Source organism: Calliopsis andreniformis, chromosome 3 (genome assembly GCF_051401765.1).
Source record: "Calliopsis andreniformis isolate RMS-2024a chromosome 3, iyCalAndr_principal, whole genome shotgun sequence".
Classification (NCBI taxonomy): Eukaryota; Metazoa; Arthropoda; class Insecta; order Hymenoptera; family Andrenidae; genus Calliopsis; species Calliopsis andreniformis.
In genome coordinates, this window is record NC_135064.1 from 28,713,442 (window position 1) to 28,737,919 (window position 24,478).

A 24,478-nucleotide genomic window follows, 5' to 3' on the forward strand; every position below is an offset into this window, starting at 1 on the left:
CAACTTAATGCTCAAATGAATAGATATGTAGATATCTATATTAGAATAAGGGTATCCAATAATTTTTCATTTTCAAGATATTGTTAAAATATTCAAATACGCAAATACATCTAACTTAAGCTTCAAACAAATCAGTTTGATCTCGTTTGCATTTGACTATACATATACACAAAGGTTACATTATCTTTAAAAAGTTTTTGTTAGCGGCAAAATCGTTTCTTACACGGTAAATGAAATTATTGAACGTACACATATTCTTATAGAAAAATTATTTCCACAAGTATTTTTGAAAGAAAAACATCTTCCAACAGATTTACTAAAAAATATATCTTTTGAAAAATGTAAATAAAGAAACAAAAATATCTTTTCGGTACTCATTAGATATTTAACTCTTCGAACGCTGAGATAAGAGGTCCCAAAAAAAGTTTGCTAAAATCTTTTAAACCTATTTATAATCATACTTGTCCACACAGATAGATGTTCAACATATAATATGCATCGATTGGTTAACCGCATACGTACATTGATATCGTAGCGCTGAAAATGTAAATGATCTCAAATCTTTCACTCAAAGTAAGTACTACAGTTAATAATCTTGTATAAAATATTCTCATTATAATTATGAAAAAGTCATTTATTTTGGGAATTAAGCTGTTGTTCCATGTCGAAACATCGTATATAAATCATGAACAATCATCTCGCAATGTGAACAAAGAAAAAACAAAACTTGTGTATACTTAGAAATTATGTTGATGCGCTGGACGCAACTATTTTTTAATAAAATATAATTTTATCCCAGTTTGACTAATGTTGTAAAACAAAAATCATTTTGTACAATTTGTAAAACAAATATTTAATTATAAATAGATTTAGACCACTGTGAATGTTATCTATCACTTATTCCATTTTATTTTTAGTCTGTATCACTTATAAGATTAATTTTACAGTATTCACCAAATAAGGAAATACATAATATATTCAAACTGACAGATAGGAAAAATTACTTTTTACCGCGAGTTTTGTACAAACTGTTTATTTCACATAAAAAACATTTATCTGTTTCATCTTATCTAGTCAATTTTCATCAAATCGAATTTTTGTTCCTTGAAAACCTTGTTTCATAATTTCTTGCTGTTTTTTCCTTGCTACCCACGAAGGATGCAAGTTTTTATTTTCAAAACTACTTGTAATCTCTACATTTCCTTGCATAGACTTATTCTCAATGCCTATAATCTTTTTGTTTTGTTTCAAATGTAGAGTATTTTTCTTGTAAGAAACACTTTTATTATCACTTTTTTGCTTCTTATAATTTCTCTGTTCTATATTCATTTGATTGCTGCGAAATTTTCTTCCTTCATGTTTAGATGCATTAAAAATACTGTTACTTCCCATAGGCATGTTATTTGATTTTCTTTCGTAAATGGATTTTGTCATATTTGAATTTAACATAATCTTGTCTGAATCTAAAAAGAAATCATCTATCATTCTTGGAGTTTCTACAGAAACTTCATGTGGCAATTGTTTATCACTATTTTCTATAAAATCACTATTTTTCTCTTCTATGTCAGTTTCTTGCAAAATATCTGTAAATCTTTTAACAGCAGCTTCTTCACTTATGACTTTAATATTAGATTTTGATTTTTGAGCACCATCTATATTACAACTTAATTTTTTCTTGTCTCCTTTCAATTGTTGCCTACTTAATTGAAATTCTTCTTGTTCATTGTATTTCTCATCTGTTTTAATATTTTGTTGTGTAATAACATTTTCTGACAGATCTATGAATGGGTTTTTATCAGTATCGTCGTCTTTTTCATTTTTCATAAATTCCATAGCTTTGGTATTATTTTCACTGGTTGATAATTCTTTTGGAATTCCTTCCGAAACTTTCTTCATACCTTTCTTTTTATTCTCTACATGTTTCTTTTTATTCCACACAATGTGTTTGTTATAATCTGGAAACTTCTCTCTAAATTCCATGATTTTTGTGTTTAAGGCTTTGTAACGAATAACTTTAGCCATAACCCTAATGTTATCATCAGAATGAGGATTTTGTATTATTTCCTGTAGGCTTTCTAAGGCAGTGATTCCAAATTTTGATATTTCGTCATCTTTAATTAGTTTCAGTGCTGAAACCTCTCTCAACAGTTTCTCTGATTTATTTCTGTTCTTTTCTAACTGTTTTTCATTACCTCTGTTGGTACGTAACTTTTTAGCTTCTCTAATCAATCTATTTATGATACAAATGCGAGCTTGACGAACAGATTGTCGTAATAAAATAATCTGTAGAAATGGGAAAAAGATGTTAGTAATAGCATTAAACAAATACCTCTGAGTATTGAAAATTCATGATGGTATGTTTAAAACCTAAAAGACTCACCTGATTATTTATATCTTTCTGAATGGTCATATCTGAATGTTCACGATAATAAGATCATTGACAGTGAGTAATAGGTAAAAGTCTTAAAACAAGAAAACACTCAATCGGAAGAACGAAACGAAAGGTAACTTGTCCACTTTACTACATATATAATTAGTGCTCATTTTTAGACAATATTGTCATTCCAACTGAAGCAGCACGTGTGCTTCGTAACATGCTCGTAGAATATGCAAAATAGCCTAATAATACATACTTTCCTTCCAGCATTAATGTAAATCGATTAGATATTAGTTAAAGGAAACATTAACGGAATGTTTGGTTTACTATGAGTTATTGAAAAAATTAGTGTTGAGTTTTTTAGATAGCAAAACGTATGTATGTACATAAACACGTGTGTTTGTGTGTGGTATATGTCGTGATATGTATATATACACATAGATATCTACATAGATACATGATATATCAGATATGAACAATATGGAATTGAACACTTGGCACACTAAGCGCCCTCAAGTGACCATGCGAGTAGATATCCTGACGTTTTGTTAGTTCGTTGAAACGTCAGTTGAAGTAGTGTATGCTCGTGCAGGGACCGTTAATGAAGTTTACAAGATTATAGAACATGACAGTGCACCTATAAAAATTAATGTGGTCAAGGTCGAAAAAAATATATTAAACGAATAATTGTGACATTTGAATAACTGGAAGGAGGAGAATCAGCCATTAGTGGGAGAGCCTATCGTTTTCTTTACCGTGAATGACATTGCAGCAACATACAGACTCGCCACGTATTAGGTACGTGTGTATACAATCATATCGTACGATACTTTCGCAATTGGTGATTTCTAGATATTTTATTGATATGGAGGTAAATTGTGCGCAACTTGAGTATTGGTTGCTTTTAAGGAAATTTTAAAAACAACAGATGCAACATTAAATTTCAAAGGAAAATTATTAAGTGACCTTGAATCATGGTCAAGCGACTGTTGGACCTTCTAACCCGATATGTCAGACAGTTGTGTCTGTAAATTAATTCGTTTCTTTGATTCGTGCTAGATAATTTACACAAACTTTTGGATTTCTGGATTTCTTATACGTCTCGCGATTACGAAAAAAAAGCAATGAACAAATTATGAACAATAACGAACAATTTATGCGTTAGCGTTAATCTGAAAGGTTAGTATTTTTCGACGCTACAACACGCAGTGTTTTCGTCCAACTTCGAACTTCTCCTTCAGTGTTTATTTTTACATTGACATTGTGCTCATATCCATATGTTACTTCTTCGTTGCATATATCATATTTTGTTCCTTCTATAAACATCAAATCTCACTGGTATGTTTATTATGATGTACCCTTTACTTTCTTACGCTATATTACGTTTATCCTTTGAAATCTCATAAATAAGCATCAAAACTGTTTTATTCTTGTGCAGCCCTTTGATTGTAAACTAGTTCACGTGAAATTTTAACGAAATTTTATCAAATTATAACTTTTTTCACACAGCCTCATTCGTAAATATTAAAAAAAATTCTAATTGATAAAATGCTCTTCTTGTTTTCTTTTTTTTCTTATACTCTTATAGTCTTATACTCTCGCATAAAATTTTCTTTTTATACAAATTACCTATTAAAGCAAAATGTTTCTTGATTTAATACATCTTATACAATAATTCCAGATTTTAATTTGGACAACTCTGATAATTAAGTTATTATTTCAATATTGCGTGATTAAAATTCAACTATTAAAAATGAGTTGTGTTCGATGCTGTTTAATTAGCGCTGGCCGTTTAGCATCTTCTACTCAAGTGACAAATCATGGTATGCAGAAAACATATTTATTTATGCAGCATTTCAAAATTATGTCAATTGGGAAAAAAATCATGTTTTAATGTAAAATATTTTGTTACATTAGTTCACAAAATTGCAAGAGTAGTCGTGAGTAGGTCATTGACAATTGGTAACACATTAGGAAAAGCACCCACAGAACCTACTCCACCTAGTAAAGATACTAGCAGTGGAGTGTCCTCCGTTGGTAGTGGAGGTAGTGGGGGAAAGAAAAACACGCTTACCTGTCCAAAGTGTGGAGATCCTTGTACACACGTAGAAACTTTTGTGTGTAAGTACAGAATACGTGTAAGTTTTACTACACTGCAAATACGTAAACCATACTAGAATTATTTGGAATAAAAAGGCATCTTTTTTATTAGCATCAACAAGGTTCGTCAAATGTGAGAAGTGCCATCATTTCTTCGTTGTTTTATCAGAGATAGATTCAAAGAGAAGCCTCAAAGAAGCTTTGAGACCAGATGACACCAAACAAGGATTTTATAGAAAACCACCACCTCCACCTAAGAAGGTAATAATAATTTTCTCCAAGTTTATAAACATATACGTTTTTATGATAAAGTACTAAACAAGATTAATACTGATGTTTTTAGATCTTTGAATACTTGAACAAACATGTCGTAGGACAAGAGTATGCCAAAAAGGTCTTGAGCGTTGCAGTTTATAATCATTACAAACGAATTTATAATAATTTACCAGCGCAAAACACAATGCAAGGATCTACTAGTGCAGCCGGTACACAAGATCTGAATCATCCTTTTACTCACAGAGGTCTTAAACCACGTAAATAACAGTTTTCCCATTTTACACGTATTCCTATATAAAGTTAAAAAATAACATGTGACTTGCAGTTTAACAATCAATTCGAGACTGTGCAGAGTTCCCTTTAACATGTGGAATACCTGTAGCTAGACATAAATGGTTCTTTAGAATAACAATTTTCAGTAGATCATAAAATTGATTTCTTATGCTAACTTTAACGAAATATGTTTTTTGTTTTCCATTATAGATTTGTTACACATTTCAACTATTGGAAATTCACTTGGTGTTGGATTTCAACAGTTTCCTACAGGAAACGAACAGAAATCTGCTGGTAATCAATCAGTCCCTGGATCCGATATTCTGGACAGTAAACAACATCAGCTAAAATTGGAGAAAAGTAACATTCTATTACTCGGTCCAACGGGCAGTGGGAAAACACTACTCGCACAGACGATAGCTCAATGTTTGGACGTACCTTTTGCTATCTGTGACTGCACAACCTTGACTCAAGCAGGCTACGTCGGCGAAGATATAGAAAGTGTTATCGCAAAACTCCTTCAAGATGCCAACTATGTAGTGGACAGAGCCCAAATGGGTATTGTATTCTTAGATGAAGTCGATAAAATCGGTGCCGTTCCTGGTATACATCAACTGCGAGACGTTGGGGGAGAAGGCGTCCAACAAGGGATGTTAAAAATGTTAGAAGGTACAGTCGTAAATGTACCAGAAAAAAATAGCTCAAGAAAGCTGCGCGGTGACACTTTACAAGTTGATACTACAAATATTTTATTTGTTGCTTCTGGCGCTTATAATGGACTGGACCGGTTGATCTCGCGACGTAAAACCGAAAAGTATCTTGGGTTTGGTGCAACACCCTCTACTGAGAGTCCAGGAAGAAGAGCCGCGAGTCTAGCCGATGTCGCGAACATGTCACCTTCCACCGAGAAGGATAATAAAGAAAAAGATTTCTTGTTACAACAAGTCGAAGCAAGAGACTTGATTGACTTCGGTATGATTCCCGAATTTGTGGGTAGATTTCCCGTTCTTGTACCTTTTCACACTCTCGACAAGGATATGTTGGTTAGAATACTCACTGAACCTCAAAATGCTATGGTGCCTCAATATCAAATGCTGTTTTCCATGGACAAGGTGTGAAATAGAATTTGTTGTATCGACGCTATTGCGTACTGTCTCTATGATATGTGCAATCCTTATTTTTTCTTTAACTCGTCTGTTCCTTTCCAGGTGGAATTAACATTTACCACAGAGGCCTTAAACGCGATAGCAACATTAGCGATGGAAAAGAAAACTGGTGCAAGAGGACTTCGCGCTATCATGGAATCATTACTTTTAGAACCTATGTTCGAAGTACCTGGTAGCGATGTAATGTCGGTACATGTGACTGAAGGTTGTGTACGAGGACTTGAGAAACCGCAATACATCAGGCGTGGCGAGAGTACCGAGGACGAATTACAAGCTCAACACATACATAATTAACAAATAAGTCATAAAGACGCACCGCACGTCTGATCAACTTTCTCGCAAGAGTACTCAAAACAATACCTTTTTAGTAATAACAATATTTTAAGAGCAAGACTTATTTACCATAAACAGTGTTCCTTTTGTTCTTCTTTCTTCTTTATTAAAGAAGGAAACAAATTATATTGACACAAAAAATATACACAAAATTGAACGACAATATTGAAATTACAGCTATTCATGTATATAAACATGTACATGCGTCAGCTAAGTTAAAGAGAGCAATGTACTGCAAAGATTCTTTAACGATACAAGGTAATATGTGAAAGAGTCATTTTTACATTTTAAAAACTTCCGCTTAAATGTTCGTGTATGTCGTAGTTCAAACATACTTGGATGACAACAGAAATATACAATTAATATTTCTGTTCTTCATGGAACAAAAACTAATATAAAAATTTTGGAAAACTGATCTGTAAAGAATTACAAGAAATGTTGAAATTATAACGGTCACTTGAGTAAGAATTTAGAAGTGGCGATTTTAAGAAAAAAATTAAATATCACAAAAAATATACTTCAATTTGAAAGTCTAAGGCAATATCGCCTTACTATATAAATTAAGGATTTTTGTAATATATTGTACATAAAGGTAGATTAGTGAAGACAATGAAATTAAAAATTTAGAAACAGAAACACTGGGAATAACATTAGAAAAAGTTCTTGTTAGGACAACCATAATTTATCCTAATGTATTGTAAAGAGAAAGATATATATGTTCATCTCGCATAAGTGTATGCGATAGGTATGAGAAAGGCTGTGTAATATATGATGCAAAGCGAAAGAAGGTACACATGCGAAACTACAAATAAGCCAAAAGTAATGCTAAATTATACGACATGTGTTCAAAGTCAGAATAACAATACATTCATCTTATTTCCATAAATCAGAAATAATACATTACGTATGTTGAATTTTTTTTCCGCCTCGCATGGTTCCTTAACTTTGTACCTACAGTGTTCCCAAGTTGTGTAATTGAAATATCATATTATGTAATACATACAAAGTAATAGATGCTGTATAGTTGTAAAAAAAATATTTAGAACAAATGCACTTATCCGAGAAATTAAAAGTAACAATGAATAAAGTTTATTTCAATCTAAAATAAAATATTCCAGTTTAAAAAATATTTTGAAATTATATATTATTATGAAAATATTATAATATTGTATATAGAGTATGTACACAGAGTAGATTACGTAACTGTAATCATTTCTATAACTCTGTAAATGAGGATATTAGTGAAAGAAATTTTACGAAATCTAACTAATGCCTGAAATATGTTATTTTTGAGAAAATTCTTATAATAGGAAAACAGTAAACAAAAAGCTATTATCTGTGATTTAGTTTAATAACAGATCACTGAATTTACTTGAACATTACCTACAACTTTTAATATGAACAAAATTTGACCTCCATTTAAAGAACTACAAGATGACCTTACAATTTCAATATTAATTTGAACTAATGTTTTTATGAAAACTATGAAAATAATTACGTGTCTCACCCTGTGTATGTATATACATATGTATACATGTATATAATTATTTCTGACATCGATTCGCATTTTATGTTAGTTAAATTACAAATGGATACTTGAACCAAAACTAGTAGAATGAAGCTACATTATTGATACAGTGTTCTGATAATAGAATTAGATCGACGGCGACGGTTTGTATAATATTACATTTTATGACTGTTATATGACCTCGATTATACACACACAATAAACTGCATGGGCTACGCATAAAAATATAACGAAACGAAGGATAGTATTGACAGTTTAACAAATTAAAATTAAAAAATATACGCACTATTTGCCCTATATTTCCTCATATAATTCTAACGCGACTGTTTTCATGTTGATTTTGATTTCGGTCTTAACACTGTTGATAATTCTGCTATGATCCATTTGATCATTTTGATTATTACAACATCAACAGTAAATTGTAAAACAAGAGCACCAAATCCTTTATATAACCCAAGAATACCTTCTGTAGATACGATTGTATCATAACAATCCTTTGCGCCGCTATATCCTGTTAGCAACGGTGTTACGCTATGTCCAGTATCCAAATTGTCGATAATCGTACGTGTACCCTGTAGGTGAAGTCTATGAATCACTGTCTCCCAAGGATAAAACAATACCTCTGCCATAAATGCAGAAATCAAGCCTGACTGTAGTTCTATATCTACCATGACTTGTTCGGATAGCAACTCTTTGCTATAAGCACCCTTAATACAATATATGAACATTGTTTAATATGTATATCATAAAAGGTTTTAAAAACAAATGGTTTATTTTGAACTCACTCTTAATTCTTGGTACTGTTTCTGTTTAATCTGCATAATACGACTAGTAGCTCCACGAACAACCACAGTGAAAAGATACTTAATCACTCCATAAGCAATGGTTGGTGGCAGAAGGGCATATATAGGAATTAACCTACCCTTGTTGCTCACTTCAACTAAACGAATTGCTCCGTCTCGGAAAACATCCAATATTCCAGGACTTTCAGATGCAATCTCAGATTGTACCGTTTCAACTAATGATGCTGAATAAAACGGCGTTATCAGGCCTATGGAAATACTGTCATACTTTCTATTAATATATAATAATTTAAATTTAAGATATACAAATCATATGCAGTGATATATTATTACCATTTAAGAAGAATATGCTGACCAAATGCTTTTAATGAACTGTTGTATGTTATTTCTCTGAAATTAAACACCTTGTTATCAATTATCCATATTTATCGAAATGAAATTATATGTTATTTAATAGTATATAGCTAATTAAGAATCTAATGGTGTTCAAAAAAATTCCCTTATACAATTGGACATTATCACAAAACTGATCTCTAATGCAAGCAGTTTAGTATCTTTTTAGTATTTCAAGTATTTGTGAAAAAAGTATGTCATACAACGAGCACCTTACTTTGGCCATGGTGAAATTTTAGAAATGAAATCTTCAATAGCTAACATCATTCCCTTCACCAATAATACTGAGCCAATTCCTTTCCACAGAGTATTTATCCCCTGAGTTTGGTGAAGACGTATAACTACGGGTACCAAAGTAATTGGTATTATATGGTACTTGTTCGATCCTGGATTTACTTGACATTGCCTTCTTAAAACAATGAATGGATGAACTAATAAAGTTTCAGTGATTAAGCTCGCCAAACCACAACCGGCACCTATGTATCTTTTTACAGTAAAATCTGCAAATCAAAAGTTATTGGAAATGACATTTGTATCATTCCTTCAATCGCTATATGTGTATCTCGTCTAACATCGAAACAAGATTTAGAATGTAGACTGGATGATTATTAAATCCATAGAACGGAAAGTAACTTTAAGCTTTCTAATTTTATTATCTTGAAATATACCTTCGATAGGAGGACTATCTTCAACTAAAGGATGTACAACGGGGACATCCAAAGGACGTATAACCTCTCGTCCTTGGTACATATATGGCAAATTACTACTACTCTCCCATGGCTTACTAGGTGTACCTCGATATACTCTTTCGTAATTTTCCAGTCCCGCCATTATTTAAATAAACTAATGTTTAAAGATCGTAGGTATGCATTTCAGATATTAAAAGTATTAGTTAAAAACTTGACACGTTCGCCTTTGCATGTGTGTTGCGTATCATATATCATGCACGATCAGCGACTGCGGCCAATTACGCATTTAAACCATAGATAAATAATAGTCCTTTATAGATAAACAAGTACACCGGTTTTACTGGAGCATTACACTTGAATGACTGCAATGACCACTAGTGGATCAAGGACAAAATCACACATTTTCACCACACGGATTGCTTACAGTTTTTGGGTGCGTTTTCATGCGATAGTAAATCCACTGAATATAGTATGTTCAAGGGCTCTGAGAAGAATAGGTTAGCGCCATTTTGTAAGAATACACCATGCGCGTTACAAACGGAGGATACAGAGAAAGTTTAGTACTATGTATCTCCGTTTGTAGCGTGCATGTTATATTCTTACAAGATGCCACAGATCAAACGCAAAGAAGACGGCTAAACTCTATAGTTATACAGATTAGTGATAAAAACGAATTTTACTGCTGTATCATGTAATCAGCATGTAATTAATTTATTAAAAGATTATACTGTTTTTATAAGAAAAAGAAGCAGATATATACCATATAACATAAATTTTCTATACATACAGTAAAACTTGTTCTAGTGAATATGTCTTTTCTGATCTAGTGTTCTCATATTTTATATATAATTAGGGTTTTTTGTTGCAATGGTGCCTAGGTAGCCACAGGCGACGAGATATGTTTAGCGTAAACAAATTGGTTTTCTGACAAGCTGAATTATTCTATGAAAATCAATTGTATGTGCAGTATATGACAGTTTCCTCTAATACGCATCAACAAAATGACGTCTCTAGATTTAAGACAACAAAAACTTGAGCAACAGGTACAAACTATTGTATAAATATAACTTCGTTTACATATATTAAATAATTAGTTACTTAGATGTTCATTTAGATTTTGATTATGTATTTTTAAATTATATATTATTTTAAATTAAATATCATTAAATTATATTATATTTTATGACTACAATTCTTGTTTTTCTCCCTTTTTTATGCATGTATAGTATGTAATTAATTATTAGTGACATGAAAAATGAATTAAAGTTAAAAATTCATTAAATTTATTGTAGAGACTTCTGAATCAATCTCTTTTCTACTGTAAAAAGATTAGTATAACATGTATTATTTAGAAAAATATAAAGTAGATGATTACATTTTTATATATTTTTCATGGAAAGACTTGATAAATTTTAAGATTTAACTCATTAATATTTTTAGTTAGTAGATTATTATTTCCTTAATTTTATATTGTGATCTTTAGTAAAATAATTTATAATTGGTTATAGAGGCAACTTATTGCTCAAAAAATGAAGCAGAAAAGACAGAGTGGTGCCAGTGGAATGGTACAAGCATCTAATATATTAAGTACTCAGCGTATAAGTCATTCCACAAAATGGATGAATCCAAATAAAGAAGAACTACTAGGTAATTTTTAAGTGTTAAAAAAGTCTGGATAAAGTGGGATATATATGTATATTTGAGAACTTAATTTGATTCTAGGGTATGATGGATCATTACAATTTAATCTATCTCAAACAAATCCTGATTTAAGTACAATCACAGAAAGTAAAGACATGGAAGCAAGAATAAGTGGTATATTTGATACTACATCAATTTCAATATTTGTTTATGTCAACTTGTGATTATAAAAAATGATAATAGTAGATTAATTTATGCACAGAAATGGGTACAGAAGGAGCTTTTTATCGTACAGTAGAAACTGCTGACTGTGCAGATGAAGAATCTTCACCTATAGACATACCTTCACCATCAGAATCACTACCATGTCCTTCACCTCTCAGAGTAGCACCATCTGACGGCGCTAATAGACTTATCAGTAGAGAAAATAATTCTTCTGTAAGAAAAAAATGTTATTCACTGTTAGCAACTCAGATACTAACATACATATTGTGTCCATACAGAGTCCAGAATTAGAAGGAAACGTGGAAGGAAATATTGAGCATTTTGTACTCCAACCAGCAAACAAAAAAATGCATTACAAATGCAGAATAACACGTGACAGAAAAGGTATGGATCGGGGTCTCTATCCAACGTATTTTCTACATTTAGAACGTGATTATGGAAAGAAAGTATGTATTCATAAAATGACATTTGAATTTTCTTTCCACGTTGAAAAAGTATAAAAAGTAAATGTTTATTTATTATAGATTTTTTTATTGGCTGGTCGTAAGAGAAAAAAAAGTGCAACAAGCAATTATTTAATTTCTACTGACCCAACTGATCTTTCAAGAACAGGAGAGTCTTACATTGGAAAATTAAGATCGAATCTCTTAGGAACACAATTCACTGTCTATGATAATGGATATTCACTAATGAAAGATGACAAGAAAGATGAACGTTTCAATCCTAGACAAGAATTGGCTGCCGTAATATACGATACTAACGTTTTAGGTTTTAAAGGTCCACGGAAAATGACCGTGATCATTCCAGGAATGACGACAGATCAGAAAAGAGTTGAAGTTTGCCCGAGAAATGAAACAGAAACGTTGCTTGGTACTATACAGTTATATTATATTAAATTATTTAGCGAAATCTTTGTTATAGTTACATTATAGATGTAATTAAATTGTTGTTTTTTTATTATATCTATAGAACGTTGGAAAACAAAAAATATGGATAATCTAATAGAATTACACAATAAGACTCCTGTGTGGAATGATGACACACAATCGTACGTGCTTAATTTCCATGGACGAGTAACACAAGCATCTGTAAAGAACTTTCAAGTTGTACATGATAGTGATGGTTTGTATTCGTCACATAAAGCTTAATACGTTAAGAATATGTAGCACAGAAACCAATTTTGCTAAACCGAATAATTTCACATTACAGTTGAATATGTCGTTATGCAATTCGGCCGTGTAGCAGAAGATGTTTTCACTATGGATTACAGATTTCCACTATGCACACTTCAAGCATTTGCTATTGCATTAAGCAGCTTCGACAGTAAGCTGGCGTGTGAGTAACAATACAATAAACCATCAGATATAACATTGTGTGTTCATGATTGATAAGCTATTTTATCAGAAAGATTTGCAACGGACAATCAATAGATTGCAATGTTTCTTTCATCTTTTCACAGAACATACGCAATATTAATTGTATTATTAAAACCTAATATAACAATAAGTGGTATAAATTATGTGTTCATATTTCTTACATACAGAGAACATTTTTAATGTATTCATTGTCTATGTACAATAGTTAATCTAATTCACGTGTTAATAGCTATAATTGTATCATTGTTAACACTAAGCCATATACTACACGTTGCTATTTCTATGTATGGTGCTTTATTGTTAATTAGTAGCGAAATTAATGCATCTATGCCTGATTGACGAATTACAATAATCAGTCATGTTTAGTGTTAACAGTTTATCTATCGTATTTATCTCTCCTTTTGTATTTCACAAGGTAGTTATAAATTGCATTGCTTTTAATAACGATAATATAAGCGATTTGTAATGTTTTAACCATGTTATCGCAAATAGTATCTTTTGAGGTAAATGTAATACGTTCAGCATCCGAAAATGATATATGTACTGCACTATTTACTGCCTTAATCGATCAAATTATCACTCCATGTTTTAAGAGTTCGTCAATTCTTTCCATAAGCTACATCTTGTGTTTGTTTGCATCTATTCAAGCACAAACATAGTAATTAAAAAATTAGGTAAAACTGTTATACAAATATTATACACTAATTATACAAACTCTAAAGCATGAATCAATCGCTGTTTTTAGATGTAAAGAACTTTTCCCATTGCATGATTATCACGATATTATTTTGTTACGCTCTTAGCGACACAGAAGAAAATAATTCTCCTTAAAATTCGTTATAATCATGATCTCATAATGTAACATTTCATGGGTTTGAAAACCAGAAATGTCATTCTAAATGCACATAAAACAGATGTACATGTAATTTCTTTATTGTATTCATTTCTCTTATGGATATGTTAGATCTAATGTGTGATGAAATGTATCATTCACTAAAGTAGTTCCAGAGATTACAGTTGTACTCGTATACAGTACAGAAGAAACTGTATTACAAAAAATAAGGCATAAAAAGTATTTTAACGTTGTGCCTTTTTATAACATTAAATGTTTATTCAGGTTTCTACTGTTTCAAAAAATTGTATATAAAACCGTAGAATTAAATATTTCAGAAATAGTCTATGGACATTATATCCGAATGTGTCATAGCTTATTAAAAAAGAACTATTTTATATTAATAAAAATGGTTCATCGACAAAATAAGAAATCAGTATACATATAATATATGTAATTAAATACAGTATTATTATTATTTAAAAAGCCAATTGGATTTTTATAATGATTGTAATATTTCATAATTGATATAATTTTTATTTTAATAATTTAAGTACCGAATAATATTTAATATACACTGGTATTTGTTTTAATTTGCGTGCGTGTGTTTATTAGGGAACTTTGTAATTAACTTATCACATTTGAAAATGTAAAATGAAGTGTTCGATTATTATCTGAAAATAAACGAAAATTGTAAATTTCAGTCAAGTATTAAGCATTTTAAATTAGAAATTACTAAAGGAAAAGATTATAGCAAAAAATGGTAAGGGCATTAAGATTTCGAATCAATAAGCAACAAAAAATATTTGACTACAAAATATTTATTTTGCTACTATTAAACTTTTATTAGCATTTATTTTATTAAAAAGATCACATAACATCTTTACACCAGTCCTGGACAGCGTGATCAACGAGTAATTCAATTTCACTAATTTAAACGTACAAAAATGTTCTACAATATTATAACTAATACAGTAAAGGCACTTAAGGTCTAACGGTTAGAAATAAAGATTATAAAACAACAATCGCAATAAAGTTTTATTATTTACAAAATGAATACATATTTTCGAATATTTTTTTGTTCTTTTATGAAGGAAATAGAAGAGATATTTAAGAAAACTATACTTATTTTTCTATTTTTGCAATTGGATATTTTATTATTACCATTTCACATTTGCAAATAGTTTTACATCATTAAAAAATATATTTGAATTTGTTGCTTTTCTACATTTTTAGTCATTAAAGATTTATGCAATTATTTTAATAAAAGAATATTATTGGTAATTAAAGAAACTGTTCATTACTATGAAAAATAGGTACTTTGTATTATACATCTGTTACAAGGTAATATTAAAATCATGCTCCTATCAATACTATAATTTAAAGAGAACACAACAATCGCAAAGATTCATCATAAGATATCTGGATATTAAAGTTTCAAGATAAATGAACAACTTTGCACTTAGATTCTTAAAACAGGCAATGTTCCCTTGAAACAGATCAATATATTACAAGTAATTCACTATTCTTCCTTACTGCTGTTACTCCAAGTAGAAAGTTATGTAAGATGAATATTAAATAAAATAGTGTATACATAATAATTGATATAAGTAATTCATCATATAGTTGATTTAAAACAGCATGGAAATAACATATAATATTTCTATGTATACAGAACACTTGTGAAGTGTCAACATTATGAATCATTATTGCTATAACAATAAAAAACCTTGCACAATGAATTACTCATAATTTGCTTGTTTTCACTTTTAGTAATTTTCAATACACCTTGAAATAATGTTTTAAACATATTATAAAACTTGTCTCATATTTCTTACAAAAAGATTTAATTTATTATATATTATATTTTCTTTTAATCGCCAATACACTCCTTACAAATACCCTATATGTTACAAAAAGTCAAATATATTATTTGATCACTAACTGAAATATTAATGCAACCTGAATTATAAATATGTATAACTTGATATGCTTTCTTTCAATATTTATATACTGTAATATGTTATACCTTTCGTTTCTAATTTGACAGAAGATATGAAAGTTTAGGACGGAAGTAGAAATATGTATAAAGTATACAACAAGTTTATTCGTCTTGTTATTGCAAACTTCAATTTTTTAGACGGTTACAAGATGACACTTACAAAGGATATTTGTCAAGTGTCTTTCAATTTTAACAGAATTTTGCACTTTTCTATAAATGAATAAAATAAAAAGTATTTGTTTTGGCTGCAGAAACATTTCTTATGTTCAGTGTCAGCATATGAAATTTTTAAAAATATTAACCCATCTTGTATTATTTTTTCGAAAAAATTGAGTACCTTTCATATTTGAGTGTAGTTTTACCCCTTAAACTTGAGTTACCATAGCTAAAAAAATATGCATCACTTACTCTTATTTTCTGTACAAATCTGTAAAATTTCATTAATAATTGTAGATGATAACACTTTGTGAATGTCCCTTATAGATTAGATTTAAACACATTTATTTTTACTATCCTCTTAACGGAAATTTTCTTGTGATTTTGTTTGAAATCCAGTCTTTCATTTACTACTCCATTTACTATATAATTCATAATAAATTGCAACGCAACACTGTCTGTAGCAAAAACAACCTACAATACTAAAACGTTAAATATTTTATATACAAATATACATACCCATAAGGGCATTTTCCTGCTATTATACGTTATATTTTTAACATTACAAATTAATACTAATTCTTCTGAAGATATATAAACAATATTTGGTACTGAGAATTTCAAAATTAATGAACTAATCTAAAATCATACAAATATAATATATAAAAAGAAATATATATTTTTTAACAAAAATGAATGAAAATTTACGAAAATCAAATCTTTACCCTTATTCTTTTAATTATTATCTAAAATAGTTTACTTGTAAGATAATGTTTTTACATTTCTACTCTTTCATTTAAAAATATGCAATTTTAATGTTTCTGTAAATATTTTCTCGTGTAGGTAATAACTTGTTTACATAAAAGTTTATTCCTTACTTTTACCTTCGAGATATTTGTATTGCTTTAATAATTTTATTGTAAATTCATATTAATTTCTTTTGTTTCAAATATAAATTTCTTTTTGCAGTATCTGCACGTATGAAGTTATCTCTTACATACATTTTTCATATCAGTCTATTTTAGTGTTCAAGTCATTTCCTACATTATAAAATTTATGTGTGTAAATGTTAATTCTAAACATCCTATTTACACAAAATATTAGTGACCGTTACCTTTCCAAAATGGAGCGCACACATCGTATGTGAATTCCCCTATTGAAATACAATATTATTATATATTTAACAATATCTACATATTTAATGAAGACTGGTCTCGTATTATGAGCATACCAATTTATGTTCTTACAATGCTCGCAATATATTAATCTCTAAAACCAGAATATGAAGGGGATGCGTTTTGATCTAATTAAATGGAACATTCTCAAGTCACTCTGAAATTGTTGTTTTTTCTTTCAAGAAATTAGAAAATCCTTCACTACTTTGCCATAATAATTCAATGAAACTTTGGAAAATGAGAAAATACGACATTTAAAAATTCTTAATAGATAACTGATATATTTGTTGAAAATGCGCGATATGTTAGATTATTCAGTTCTCTATGTATACAATCAAAATTACTTTTAATTTCGCCATTCCTTTAACTTGAACAGCACGATCATAAGTTTCAGTCGACAGTTACCACGTGCATACGGACGACCGCGTGTTGACTATGAACGATAGATTGCAATAACGCCGCGTTGATGTCGGCCGTCGTATACAGTCACCGTACCAAACAGCATAAACAAATCAAAACAGATTAAGGGATTAAGAATTGCATCTTAATTAGACTTTTATCATTTGGAAGTTTAATAATACTGAACTTTTACTGAATTTCAAGGAATACTCTTGTTTGCTTCCAGCACATATGTTAAACACCTTTTCACATAAATTATTATATCGATACCGATTCAATCAAAGTTTCATATAAAAACAGACATACCTATTTTGATTGTTCAAAATACCTTTTCAATTTTTACATGTATCCTTTTTTTATCTCACCTTGACTATTTTTTACAATTGGCCTAACGAATCGAGGGGCTGGTATACGAGACGATGGTCTAGGGATAGCACTTATCAGATTAGAAGCTCTATTTCCAGTATTCCAATTCGTTGGTTGTCGCAGTCTTGTTTTATTTTCAATTTTTATCATTGGTTTATTAGGCATCTAAAATTGAAATATTATGTAACAAATTATACATATTGTGTAACTGTTATAACATGCTATACATTCATACAAAACAAGGTGGATTTACCTCGACTTTTTCCTCTGTATCCATATCGTTTTGCTGTTTTGATGGGTTTTCTGTAGAATGACCTTAAAAAACATGATAAAGTTATATCTGTCGTTAAAAAATACGAAAGATGAAAATACATTTATAGTATGTATATAATGTTTCATAAATAATTTTTTTTGACTTACCATCTGTGTTTATTGACTGACTAGATCTTGTTGGACTTAATATTGGTGAGCTTGTTTTAACAGCATCATCTATACTTTGTGGTGAAGAAGAATCTATTTCAAAAGCATCAGTGCCATTTTTTAGAATAGGGGAAGATAAATTTCTTTTTTTGTCAATCCAAGTGTTATCCAGAACTCGCTTGCTTAATTGTGGTGCTGCATCTTGTTTCAAGCCTAATAAGAATTATAATAAAATACATAGTGTGGTAATGAGAATGAAATAAAAAAATAAAGCCATAAGATGAAGTATTACTCACTTTCCTCTTGCATCCGCACTATCTGATGCAACTGTTCGATATTCATTGGCTGCACTGTATACGAATTATGACTACAATCCGAACATGTACTAAGCCTGTCATCTAGATCAGGTGCACTATGAGCACTCTGTGTACTTTCAATACTTTCCGTAGATCCTCCAGCACCCATTGTTTGTAATTCTCCTACACCTGTATTCAATTCTAAGAGACGTTGTTCAGAACCACTTTTCACCTTTCCTAGCGTATACAATTTGTTTGTTAAACTTTTCTCAACATCGCTTACAATATTGGGCTGTGAACCTTTCATATATCTAATACTAGATGCATTTGTACACTCTATTCCACTAACAGTTTTTAAAGGGTTAGATACAAGATTAGGATTAGACTTTTGAAGAAACTGTGGTAATTTTGAAAACATTCTTGGAATATGCTGTCTTCGTTTCTGTGACTTTGGAAGTGGCTTCACAAAAGTAGTGTCTACATGTTCGGTAGATTCCGCATTTTCTATATCAGTCTTCCCACCATGAGTACCACTCTTTTTTGTAAAAGTATAGTACTTCCTATCTGGTGAGTTTTGAACACATGCACTGACTTCGTTAACTATTTCGGCTTGAGATTTAAGCCTATTAATTGATGATTCTTTTTTATATGTATTATACTTATTTTCTACAGGAATATCGTTCCTAACAATTTCATTAACAATTTTCTCCTTAGCTTTATCACCATCATGAAGATATTCGCTTGCACGATCGAATGTACAATTGAGTTTATGATCTCCACTTCTGTGTATTTCTGCCAGTAACTCTCTTCTCAGAGACGTAGGAGCTTTTAAGTTCGAACTTATGGCTGCATTGTGCATTCGAAATTGATCAAAATGTTTGTTAATTGTGTCAAATGTGAAATTTAATGCATCTGCATTTTTAGGTGTTGACTGGTTGCAAAGAGGAATAGGCAACTTAAATGTAGAATCCAAAGCATTGCTATGTATAAACGAATCCTCCCCACTAATTTCAGGTTTCTTTTCAGACAAATCCTTTGGAATATTAAAAACTGTATTTTTTTCTACATCACAAGCTTCATTTTTATCTTTATAGATATCAGTTTTATCAGCAGAAGGTACATCCTTATTTACTATCTCAATTTCTGCTGCACAATATGTTGCATCCAGACCAAGTGAGTGTTTAGCACTCTGAGAAGTTGAAAGATATGTGGTATCTAAATTGTACGTTTCTTTTTTCTCACTATTCCGTGGATGTGGTAATTCTATACTTCCATCACTTTTATATACAAATGTGGAAGACAAAGTACTTGTGTCACATTTATCTTTAGCTAAACTTGATGTCTTAGGAATTTCTTCTGAATTATACGTTTCATTCAATTTCACTTTTTCATTTGCACAAGATTCATTTATATATGTCTTATTGATTAGATTTAGGCAATAACTTTTATTATTGTCTGTTTCCGTAATTGAAAAAGTCTCATCAATTTTTGAACTGTTTAAATCTTTATGTTGATTATCCTGTTCACTGCACAAGTGAGTTAAATTTGTATGTTCTTCTTCTTTATCACAATCTACATTATGTAAAGGTTCATCACTTGACAATGATGTAAAAGATGAATAAAAAATAGAAGGTTGTGAAACTTTCATCAATGACTCATTGATTCCAGATTCCCATAAATTAATAAACGAATCAATTCCTTTTGAATCTGACGCATTTAAGAAAATTTCCATACTTTCCCCGCCTGATACTGCTATGCTTCCATCATTAATGTTTGCCGTAGATGCTATTTTTAACATAGGAGGTACAGATTGGCCTTTGTTAAGTATAGGCATATCAGAATATTTACTTAACTGAAAATAAAAGTAACATTTATATGTATACGCAACATACACATGATATGTAGACAATGTATATAACAAAAATCAAAGTAAACGTACGTCTTCTTCTAAATTTGAACAATCTGAGTATTCTGTTTTCCATGTATCTGTTGCATTTGAAGGTACAGTTTCGAAAACAGATTCAAAGTTTGTTCTGCTAAGCCGTTTTTTGGGTCTTGTAAATGTTCTTGTGTCGATAGCTCTCCTATTACCTGAAAGAGATTATATTTAACATACGAATATAAAATTATATTAATGATAGTTGATATGTTTAATACCTGATATTATGGACTCTGGTTCACTTTTCAACCAGGTATATAAATTGTAAATACTAGGTTCTGTTTCACATCCTGTTGATGTATACAACCTAAGAAGATAAACAAACAATAAATATTTGTTTCGAAAATAAATTTTAAATGATATCTACTTGAATTTAAAAAGCAATAATCAAGTCAATGACTGTTTTTTATTTGTTTTTCTACCATGTAACATGGAGTCTGAATGCTATAAAACTATTGCACTAAAGTATGGAAAATGTTTTACATTACTTTTATCATTCAAAGATACAAATACTACCATAAAATTTCATTTGATTAATCTTTTGAAAGTAATTAAACTTTTGAAAAAATTTACAATCCAATCTCATTATTTTCATCACAAGCTTAATACGCAATAATAATAGGAGAAAGCATAATAGGATTAAAGAAGAAGCATAATTGTGAATGATAACAGACTACAAGATATTATATAAACCTTAAAAGGAAAGTAAGATTAATTATTAATATATTAAACGAAATGTGAAAGGTGTGGTTATCTTTTATCGCTAAACATTAAGACAATTAAAAATTGTCAAAGAATTATTTACCAGTTATCAGTGTCATTGAGATCACAAGAAGATACATCAATAATATCAACATCATCGATGAGCCTTGTATCCTTTATACACTGTTCTTGTAATACAATTTCCGTATTCACTTTCGTTTCTGACATGTTTCGTTCGGCTTAGGAAATTAGCCGAGTTTCAATGAACACATATTTTATCGTTAAAATGTCTTTTTCTGTGCCGACTGTATGACGTGGTTGATGTACAAAAATAGTGTCGCTTTTTGCCAAGTCATTTACAAAAATCCTGAGACCACGGTACCGTTTACGATTCAAAAGCAAAACCATACAGTACAATATCTAGTAGTAAAATCAGGTATATAGAGGTATATGTATATATATATGAGTATGTATGCAATGTATACATATCATATGTATTTGGTAACGTAACCGCGCATCGAGATTAAAATGGGAATTTTTTTGATAAATATTTTTAACTTGTTTTCAGATTCAAAGTTAAATAATTGCGTTGTAGAAGAGATAATCATAGAAGAGCATTGAAGGGATTGTTTTGTCACGTTTTGTTTAATGTTTTTTAACTTTCTTTTTGCGAAAGTTACTTCCTACTTCGCAATTTGATCTTCGTTTACTAGTTGCTTTTTTGTGTGTATAATTTTTGCGTATATTTATAACCAATAGAATTACTCTTGCAAATCTAGGAACATCGTAGGATAAATATATTTATTATATGGTAATATGTCGTTTTTGCAATAGTTTTGCCACAGCTAACTCGAATCGGCTGTGGTTTTGCACGGTTAAAAATATATATATATTAACTTTCCTTAGAAAATTAAGAGGAATAACAAGTTTTTCGTTCTTGCTGAACTTTTAGGGGTATAGGCATAGGGACAATGTAAAATTTCCAATTAAACATTTCATGGACAAAATACTTACTAAACTTAAATGAATATTGATTATTAAATTTTAAATATGTAATTTAAAAGAGAATTATTTAACTAATAAAAATACTTATTAAATTATCCATCTAGTTCATTATTATCATATCGTATATATGTATGTATGTACATAAAAACATGATTTAGTTTCTTACATATACTACACGCATGTAATATTAGTGGTTCTAGGTTCTAGGTATTACATGGAAGTGGATAGAAGTGTAATGATCATTGCAGTAAAACATAATGCGAAAGTATTATTCGTTGGCAGCTCATAATAGTGCTTGTAATGAATTCTTTTACAGATATCAAGATTGTCAATATGAGGTAAATGGTAATAAGTATATACATTTAATTTGGTAGTAAAGATACAGGTATAACCTACAAATTTTATGTGATTTTAAATTGTAGCACCCGTTTCGTAAATATCTTGGTTATTGCAACGACTTTGAAAAACAAATGCGAATGTGCATAAAGGAACAAGTATGTTCTGTTCATAAATTATAATTATATTAATTTCGAGTTTGCCTTTTTTTCTAATTAACAAATTCGTTGATTGTTGATATTTCTTTTTATAGCGGAATATTAGCAGAAACAGAAACTGGAATCATTCTAGAGAAAAAATAAATCGAATGCGTCGTGAAGTGAAAGAAAAAGAAATGAGTGATTGAATAACGTGTAATAGAAGTTTCTTTAAAATAATTCAATTTGAAATGTGTATTTAGTAGAAAATACATATTTGAATTTTCTTACTTGTGTTATATATCTTTGTATAATAAAGTTTTATTAATCAATAATGGATATTAATCCAGATAATAAGCCAATTTTAAAAAGAATAAAACCTGATAATATGGAAAATGACTTAGAGAATGAACACAATAGACTGCAAAGTATAAACAATGTACAGAAAGAAAAAGATACAAATAAGAATTTTGAACATCAAGGAAATTCAAAACTAATGGATAATGAAAATGAAGAAAAAATATCAGTATCCATTGAGGATGAAGATGATACATTATTTTCATTTCCACCGGATGATGATATTACAGATATGTTAGAAGGTGTGAAGTATCATGGACTATTTCCAACAATTACAGATCGATATTTTACACCTTACTATAAACTAAATGTAAAATGCCCTGCAGATGATATTTGCATTTTAATGCATAGCAATCGCATATGTATGCTAAGTCTAGCACCAAGTCATGTTGCTTTACAAAGTGACAAGCGAATAGTGAAAGTTGATTTTAAAGTTAGCGATAAACTAGATAGGATTTTAAATAAAGTTTCAGGTAAAAGTAAACATGGTGCACAACCTTTGCAAGCTAATTCTAATATTTGTATCATTACTTGCTCAAATGGAGAAACATATATTATAAAGTGTTGTATAATTGGGAAATTGGTGGAAGTGAACGAAACATTAGTGGAAAATCCAGAACTTTTATTGGAACCTCCACATAAAGGAGGTTACTTAGCTATAGTACTCCCAAATATAAAACTCTTAGACAAAATGAAAGAGTCTTTACTAACACAAGAACAATATGATTTAGAAATGTCAAAATATAGAAGTACTAGAAATCATTTGGAAACATTAGAAATGCACTCTACAGGCACTTCATTGGAGGGAGTATAATTCAAAAGCAGTAAATTTAGTCTTTGTTACAAATTGATTTAATACACATACAAACACACTTTTTTAGCTAAGTAATTTTTAATAAACATTAAATATGAACCTAAATACAGAACATATACATTTCCAAAGAAACAACAATTAGAAATAATTTGTTGTTTTGTACATTTGTTTTGGTTATAATTAATATTTTATAACCAATATTATTTTACTACTTCCTGTACAATTTAATGTAATCTTTGGTGTGAACGTCTCTGTTGATGGTGCAAAATAAAAGTTCATTTAGTTTTAATATTTCCTTTTTTGAATGCATGAATTATGTAATTCATTGTTCTGAAAAAATACTATACAAATTACAATTGTTA

At 29.9% G+C, this 24,478-nt stretch overlaps 6 protein-coding genes across 12 annotated transcripts; 3 read left to right on the top strand and 3 right to left on the bottom strand.

Moving 5' to 3' along the window:
* Positions 1–263: 263 nt before the first annotated feature.
* On the bottom strand, positions 264–2,763 carry LOC143177206 (uncharacterized). The gene is made up of 2 exons (XM_076375041.1): positions 2,381–2,763; positions 264–2,283 (listed from the first exon to the last, which is right to left on the bottom strand). Exons 1-2 carry the CDS (start codon positions 2,408–2,410, stop codon positions 1,075–1,077), a joined length of 1,239 nt encoding a protein of 412 aa, XP_076231156.1. The 5' UTR covers positions 2,411–2,763; the 3' UTR covers positions 264–1,074.
* Positions 2,764–2,955: 192 nt separating this feature from the next.
* Positions 2,956–7,428, top strand: Clpx (Caseinolytic protease chaperone subunit). Of its 6 annotated transcripts, none has more exons than XM_076375033.1 (8): positions 2,956–3,175; positions 3,230–3,556; positions 4,059–4,200; positions 4,295–4,498; positions 4,590–4,738; positions 4,821–5,010; positions 5,237–6,138; positions 6,235–7,428. In XM_076375033.1, exons 3-8 carry the CDS (start codon positions 4,131–4,133, stop codon positions 6,484–6,486), a joined length of 1,767 nt encoding a protein of 588 aa, XP_076231148.1. In that variant the 5' UTR covers positions 2,956–3,175; positions 3,230–3,556; positions 4,059–4,130; the 3' UTR covers positions 6,487–7,428. The 6 variants fall into 6 exon arrangements, with proteins under 6 accessions (XP_076231148.1, XP_076231150.1, XP_076231151.1 ...); XM_076375035.1 differs by having other exon boundaries at positions 3,287–3,556; XM_076375036.1 differs by having other exon boundaries at positions 3,437–3,556.
* A 902-nt stretch (positions 7,429–8,330) lies between these two features.
* On the bottom strand, positions 8,331–10,359 carry LOC143177207 (mitochondrial outer membrane protein SLC25A46). The gene is made up of 5 exons (XM_076375042.1): positions 9,918–10,359; positions 9,467–9,749; positions 9,190–9,246; positions 8,839–9,115; positions 8,331–8,760 (listed from the first exon to the last, which is right to left on the bottom strand). The coding sequence occupies exons 1-5, from the start codon at positions 10,078–10,080 to the stop codon at positions 8,383–8,385; spliced, it is 1,158 nt and encodes a 385-aa protein (XP_076231157.1). The 5' UTR covers positions 10,081–10,359; the 3' UTR covers positions 8,331–8,382.
* Positions 10,360–10,843: 484 nt separating this feature from the next.
* Ktub (Tub domain-containing protein ktub) lies at positions 10,844–14,394 on the top strand. The gene is made up of 8 exons (XM_076375040.1): positions 10,844–10,981; positions 11,447–11,585; positions 11,661–11,753; positions 11,842–12,017; positions 12,083–12,250; positions 12,329–12,674; positions 12,774–12,926; positions 13,014–14,394. Exons 1-8 carry the CDS (start codon positions 10,940–10,942, stop codon positions 13,145–13,147), a joined length of 1,251 nt encoding a protein of 416 aa, XP_076231155.1. The 5' UTR covers positions 10,844–10,939; the 3' UTR covers positions 13,148–14,394.
* A 2,550-nt stretch (positions 14,395–16,944) lies between these two features.
* LOC143177432 (uncharacterized) lies at positions 16,945–21,695 on the bottom strand. The gene is made up of 7 exons (XM_076375324.1): positions 21,571–21,695; positions 20,984–21,072; positions 20,766–20,917; positions 18,827–20,678; positions 18,531–18,743; positions 18,364–18,425; positions 16,945–18,275 (listed from the first exon to the last, which is right to left on the bottom strand). Exons 1-7 carry the CDS (start codon positions 21,693–21,695, stop codon positions 18,084–18,086), a joined length of 2,685 nt encoding a protein of 894 aa, XP_076231439.1. The 3' UTR covers positions 16,945–18,083.
* A 960-nt stretch (positions 21,696–22,655) lies between these two features.
* On the top strand, positions 22,656–24,405 carry LOC143177535 (protein Abitram). 2 transcript variants are annotated; one of them, XM_076375499.1, is made up of 3 exons: positions 22,656–22,810; positions 22,895–22,966; positions 23,062–24,405. In XM_076375499.1, the coding sequence occupies exon 3, from the start codon at positions 23,280–23,282 to the stop codon at positions 24,114–24,116; it is 837 nt and encodes a 278-aa protein (XP_076231614.1). In that variant the 5' UTR covers positions 22,656–22,810; positions 22,895–22,966; positions 23,062–23,279; the 3' UTR covers positions 24,117–24,405. The 2 variants fall into 2 exon arrangements, with proteins under 2 accessions (XP_076231614.1, XP_076231615.1); XM_076375500.1 differs by having other exon boundaries at positions 22,688–22,817.
* The last annotated feature ends 73 nt before the right edge of the window (positions 24,406–24,478 follow it).

Bases quoted from the DNA above. Each gene is read 5' to 3' on its own strand.
- LOC143177432 (XM_076375324.1), bottom strand. From the start codon at position 21,695: ATGTCAGAAACGAAAGTGAATACGGAAATTGTATTACAAGAACAGTGT. The intron at 20,918-20,983 runs GTATTAAACATA...AATCTCTTTCAG, and splicing joins ACCAGAGTCCATAATATCAG to GTAATAGGAGAGCTATCGAC. The intron at 18,276-18,363 runs GTAAATCCACCT...TTTCAATTTTAG, and splicing joins ATACAGAGGAAAAAGTCGAG to ATGCCTAATAAACCAATGAT.
- LOC143177535 (XM_076375499.1), top strand. From the start codon at position 23,280: ATGGATATTAATCCAGATAATAAGCCAATTTTAAAAAGAATAAAACCT.
- LOC143177206 (XM_076375041.1), bottom strand. From the start codon at position 2,410: ATGACCATTCAGAAAGATATAAATAATCAG. The intron at 2,284-2,380 runs GTGAGTCTTTTA...CCATTTCTACAG, and splicing joins AGAAAGATATAAATAATCAG to ATTATTTTATTACGACAATC.
- Clpx (XM_076375033.1), top strand. From the start codon at position 4,131: ATGAGTTGTGTTCGATGCTGTTTAATTAGCGCTGGCCGTTTAGCATCT. The intron at 4,499-4,589 runs GTAAGTACAGAA...CTTTTTTATTAG, and splicing joins ACACGTAGAAACTTTTGTGT to CATCAACAAGGTTCGTCAAA. The intron at 5,011-5,236 runs GTAAATAACAGT...TTTCCATTATAG, and splicing joins TCACAGAGGTCTTAAACCAC to ATTTGTTACACATTTCAACT.
- LOC143177207 (XM_076375042.1), bottom strand. From the start codon at position 10,080: ATGGCGGGACTGGAAAATTACGAAAGAGTATATCGAGGTACACCTAGT. The intron at 9,750-9,917 runs GTATATTTCAAG...TTTGATTTGCAG, and splicing joins AGATAGTCCTCCTATCGAAG to ATTTTACTGTAAAAAGATAC. The intron at 9,116-9,189 runs GTAATAATATAT...AAAGTATGACAG, and splicing joins CAGCATATTCTTCTTAAATG to TATTTCCATAGGCCTGATAA.
- Ktub (XM_076375040.1), top strand. From the start codon at position 10,940: ATGACGTCTCTAGATTTAAGACAACAAAAACTTGAGCAACAG. The intron at 10,982-11,446 runs GTACAAACTATT...AATTGGTTATAG, and splicing joins AACAAAAACTTGAGCAACAG to AGGCAACTTATTGCTCAAAA. The intron at 12,018-12,082 runs GTAAGAAAAAAA...GTGTCCATACAG, and splicing joins GTAGAGAAAATAATTCTTCT to AGTCCAGAATTAGAAGGAAA.